The sequence below is a fragment of the Cariama cristata genome, unplaced genomic scaffold (genome assembly GCF_000690535.1).
Source record: "Cariama cristata isolate BGI_N322 unplaced genomic scaffold, ASM69053v1 scaffold14899, whole genome shotgun sequence".
In the NCBI taxonomy this organism is placed as follows: Eukaryota; Metazoa; Chordata; class Aves; order Cariamiformes; family Cariamidae; genus Cariama; species Cariama cristata.
In genome coordinates this window covers 1-5,107 of record NW_009634133.1, presented here as the reverse complement: position 1 = coordinate 5,107, position 5,107 = coordinate 1, and the positions used below count along the sequence as shown (strand labels likewise).

Genomic DNA, 5,107 nt, shown 5'->3' with positions numbered 1-5,107 from the left:
AAAAGCAATTGAGCATCAAAAAGGAAGAACAGAGATGTCTGAATAGGAAGTTGAACTCAGTACTTCAAAGGTTAAAGGTTTCTAACAATATTGATCCACACTGTGGTTTGTTTTTTTTTTCCTCTGTTTAGGTTAAATCCCTGCTGTATCACTGATTTATACTTAATTTTCACGCTGGCAAAAATTAAGACAAAAGGTAAGGCACCAAAAAAAAAACCTGCCCTGTATAACAACAAGCCTCATTAGTTATTACAGCCGAGGTGAAAACATGCAAGTACTTGAGCTGCATGTTGTGTTTCTGATTAAGATCCCATGAACAGGTTATTTCTTTATGCTATGTCCTATTTTGTCAGTTGAACAAGACGCTGAATCCAGGAATTCAGGAGTATCAGTACAAAATGTAAGGATGGTTTATTCCCAGTCCATGAAGACAGTCCTTTGTCAGAACAAATACTGAGTTACAAGGAGCACATCACCCTTGCTGGTAGCATCAATTTGTTTACCAGACTTCTAATTCCTTGGTAAACATAATGGACGTTCTTCTTAATTAATGGCAGACTTCTTGGGGGTGGGGATATATAAACCGGTATGTTTTCCCCATCTGGCTGATTGGTATTTTCAGTAACAAAAGCTACACCATAGCTGTACAGACTATAGCGCAAAGCAGTAACGCAACTGTGTTCTTTATGAAGTCTCCATATTTATAAATAGCCCGCTGATGCAGATCATAGAGACGCTTTATGCAATCTGCTCTCCAGTCATTTAAAACTACACGTAACGCTTGTGGCATGACTGTATCGTTTGTAGAAAACTATAGAAAATCCATTCAAAATAAAAATTTGATAGACAAACATGCTGCGCATACTTCAACAGAGCAAGAAAGATGCCTCATATTTTACTTCCTTTGCTGCAGCACGTTTTATTACTTGGTAAAGATTCCTTTTTCCTCAAGGATTTTTTCCAAGATTCACTTATGTTGCTCTTGTCATTGCATCCAGTCTCAAAATAGTCATAAAATTTGCCTTTACATTCGAGAGCATGGCTGCCTCTTACAGGTTCACAGTTTTGGGCGACGCTCTCTCGCTCAGGTTCATTACCTCCTTTCTCATCATTAAATTTTACCTTTTCCTGATTACTGAGAGACCTGGCATTAGTGATGAATATTTCATTAGCAGGTATCTGGTCATCACTCCTGTAAGAAGGGGCACTGCCAATGTCATAATCCACCTGCTGGGAACAGCTTGGCAAAGAAATGGAGGGAGAGGAAGAGGAGGAGGAGGAGGAAGAGGAGGAAGTATTTTCTGTACTAGCATTAACAGAGTAGGGTAGATTTAAATAATGACTGCCACACTCTTGATAGAAGCAGCACGTGTGGAGCTTCTCGTACTCCTCCTTTGCCATCCGAAGGCGTTTTCTGTACGGACAGTCCTGAGGCACAAACCACTCTTGTGGCGAGGTGCCACTGATGGAGCAGGTGGAGAAGCACCAGTTGTTCTGCATGATGATTTCTCCATGGATTCTCTTCATTAGATTGTTGATGAGGACGGACCTCCGCAGGTAGACTTCAGGATCATCAATGAATTTCAGTTTTTCCAAAGACATGTAAAGAATATGGGCGCGCTCCTCAAACACGGAGATCGTCTGAAAATGCAAAAGACAGAAGATACGGGACTGAAGGCAACCAGTTTTGTTCCAGGCAAGAAGAAAGAAAATGAAGCAAAGCATTCCCCCTGTGCCACTACTTTTCTTATTCTCTTTCTGAGGCGCCTAAAACTGGCTTTTCATTTTGCACACCCACATAGCCGGGGACCTGCTTTTTCTTGGCCACAGCATTCTCCCAGGTTTAGGAGGTAAGTGGCTGAGCGTTACCCCACAGAGGCAATCGCAGGGCATGAATCCAGGATGGGAGAGTGAAATCCAGATGCACACATCTGGCTCTTTATTTGCATTTGGAGTTAGAACATAAAATTGTTGTGCAGTTTTGCTCCAGTGATGGCTGGGGGCTTTTTGATGTAAATGGACCCAATTCCATCATCCCCTGGGGGGCTTCTACAAAGGTCTGAAGCCAAGCAAAGGTCCCCTCCTGCAGCCTCAAGGTTCGCAGGACGCAGCCAACAGCCATCGCCTCACACAGCAAGCGTCGGAGCATTTCATCCGCTGCCAGTGGAAGGGGCCCTTCGGCGAGGAGGTCTCCATTTGCCAACCTCCCTGATACTGCTCTTGTGTACAAAAGTGCATGCAGGGAGGGAGGCAGGGAGAAACCCATCTCACAGCACCACAGCATCTGGAGAGCAGCTGTTGGCCTGCGTACTACACCCTGTGCTCTGCAGGACCGGTGGGAACGCAGATAGGCAGGGACAAGGTCAGGAAATGAAGAGAGGATAGGGATTTGCAGAAATCCTGGCTCGACGCCTGCAGATTTGTTCTCCTTTCCATGGTCCTTCCAGGACTCCCTTTCTCAGCACTGGCAGCACGAGCAGGTTACTGCCCCCGGGAGGCCCCAGATTCTGCACTGTAATCGCTACCCTGGGAATCAAAGTAAGAGAGGGGGCAACGCACGCTACTGTAAGCACCATTAACTAATTTTCATTTTTAGTAAGAATTTGGTTTGCGTAGGAGGAGAGCAGCACAGCACAAAGAGAGACTGCTCTAAATCCCCCCCATCTGTGGCTCGATCATTCTTCCCTTTCCCACATGGTTACAGCATTTTTGCAGAGTGGAAGTCGTAGCTATGAGGACTGAAAGAGCTTAAAGCACAGCTGCTTTTCACATCCATTCAGCTCTTCTCAGCCCTCTAGCTCTTTCCACAGCCTGGTCCTGTCTGCAGGGCTTAGAAGCAGCACAGTGCCTCGTAAAAACAAAAATTGGCCATATTTCCATCTGAGTTCACAGCTGAAGCTCTTCTTTGTTAGACAGAGTAATTTTCTATAATAAATGACTCATTTTAAATTACATTAAGCCTATAGGTTGATTTGCATCCTTTCTACCTGCTGCAGCAACAGTCAGTGAAGCCATACAAGTCTGGAGCCAACCAGTAAGCCTTGAACTGTGATCCTCCTGGAGATACGTCCTGGAGGGCCACCAGTAGGAACAAGTTGTCAGAGGCTTTCTATGCCAAATGTTTTCCAACAGCCCTCTGGAGAGAGGCTCTGGGCCCTGGTGTCATACCCTCTACAGGACAAGTCATCTTGAAATTTAACTCCTTCTTTACTGGGCAACGGAGATATAAAAACTTGTATGAAATTCAAAGAAACCTGGTGGGCACCCTCTGTCCCCCAGAGCTCAGTAATGCAAAGCAGAAAACGCATTTGGGCCAAACGGAAGAAACTGGTGACCCAGGGTTTCTGACACAATATACACCGCTACAACAGCACAAAGCGATGTCTGGGACAGGTCTATCTTACCAATCGCTCTACAACTGGTTTTTATGCTGTTAGAAAGGGATAATTAACTATTCCTCCTCTTTGCGAGGAAAACAGTCACCGATACAAAAATCCAACAATCTAGCCAAGACAAATACTGGCTGAAATCAGAGAGTGATGTGACATGTGGGAGACACGCTCGCTAACCAGAGCACATTTTTCAACACCCTGGGTGCTATTTATTCATTGCTCTGGCAGCAGACCAGACACCTCCTGGAATTAATGGCAGGGCAGTTTTTCACCTTCCCGGTCAGGTACTTATTTCTAGCCAACACTATTTGTGGCTGAAAATTCCTTTGGCTACTCTAAGGTCCTTGGGAAGCGAGCTCGGTGTTACTGCCCTCTTCTCTGCGAAAATCCCTCCAGGGAAGCAGGATCCCACCGGGCAGAGCTCCCTGCCCAGCGTCCCTGGTAGGAATGAGGCACTTGGTTCTCCTCGCATCTCGGAAGGCTGCCTCTGCGGTGCAGGTAAAGATAACACATAAACTCGCTCCCCATCTTGTTCTGGTTTAGCTTTCTGTCTCTGGGGCTCTTGTGGTACTATTGCCTCCCGTAAGCCGTGCTTTAATCAGATTATATCGCGTCCTCTCTCCGTCGCCACTAGTACATGGGTAGCACTGGGCTGCCATGGGCCAGGTACGATCCAGCAAAGTAAGGATGGTGTCTCAAGGCACGAGTTATCCTTAAGCACATCACTGCAGGCGTTCAGTTCCTTACAGGACTGAGCCCTTAATGAATGAGAGCATAAAATCTCTCACAGAAAAAGTTAGATTTCAATTTATGTATTCACTGGCCTGGGAAATGTTTGCTTTAATCCCTCCCCTGACAGCTTTCATTAAAAAAAAAATAATTCTTTCATTTACTAATCTGTTCTTTTGGAGTTAGTAGCTTTTTAATAAACAGGATTAAATACTGAAGGAGCTTGTACTCGCTTTCCAAGTCATTCTGGTTTTCTAGCGGATCTGTAACCCATTTGGGGTACATGGAACCTATTAGTATTTTCTCTGCTGGAAAAAGTTTTGAATGAATGGGGAATCATGGGACCTTTTTATTTAGGTTCTTCCCTTCTGCTGTTCAAATGCCGTTATGGAGCTGTTTCTGTATGCATGATATAAACTAGCTAAGAACAAAATAATCTGGGGAAAAAAAAAGTTATTCGCAGCATTTCCATTTACAGTTATTATAAATGAAGAAACGCCTTTGCTTCTTAAGCAATTCGATGACAATAAAACAATAAATGTGAACAAGTGACAACTATTTGTTTCTGAGCGAACAGCTGGATCGTTCTCCCGATTTCAGCAGAGTATTTCAGCCTTCTGGAAATGGGTCAATCGAGTGTTACTAAGCATCTGAAACTCGGAGTAAAAATAATGACTATTAGAAAAACATACTTTATGTGTACAGCTGCTGAGCGGTGGATGAAAATCCTCTTCTTCCACATATTTCCTTTTAAAGTATGTGATCTTGGATGTCGTTACAGGATTTGAAATTCCCCTGTAATGTGATCCTGCGGGTAATAAATCAGATATGACAAATGACATGCAGTTCGCCGGAGGTTCTCCAAACAAAATACTTTTCATTTCCCTTCGCGCTACAGGAGAACTCCACCGCATATTTTCACATACATTTGCAGCGATCAGAAACAGCCCCTCACCTGACCGACACGTAACTGGCCAGACGCCGAG

At 44.4% G+C, this 5,107-nt stretch overlaps 1 protein-coding gene across 1 annotated transcript; it reads right to left on the bottom strand.

The window, feature by feature from the left end:
* Nucleotides 1–388: 388 nt before the first annotated feature.
* On the bottom strand, nt 389–5,002 carry SERTAD4 (SERTA domain containing 4). The gene is made up of 2 exons (XM_009707051.1): nt 4,814–5,002; nt 389–1,641 (listed from the first exon to the last, which is right to left on the bottom strand). The coding sequence occupies exons 1-2, from the start codon at nt 5,000–5,002 to the stop codon at nt 889–891; spliced, it is 942 nt and encodes a 313-aa protein (XP_009705353.1). The 3' UTR covers nt 389–888.
* Between the last annotated feature and the right edge of the window lie 105 nt (nt 5,003–5,107).

Bases quoted from the DNA above. Each gene is read 5' to 3' on its own strand.
- SERTAD4 (XM_009707051.1), bottom strand. From the start codon at position 5,002: ATGAAAAGTATTTTGTTTGGAGAACCTCCGGCGAACTGCATGTCATTT. The intron at 1,642-4,813 runs GTATGTTTTTCT...TTGCATTTTCAG, and splicing joins TCAGCAGCTGTACACATAAA to ACGATCTCCGTGTTTGAGGA.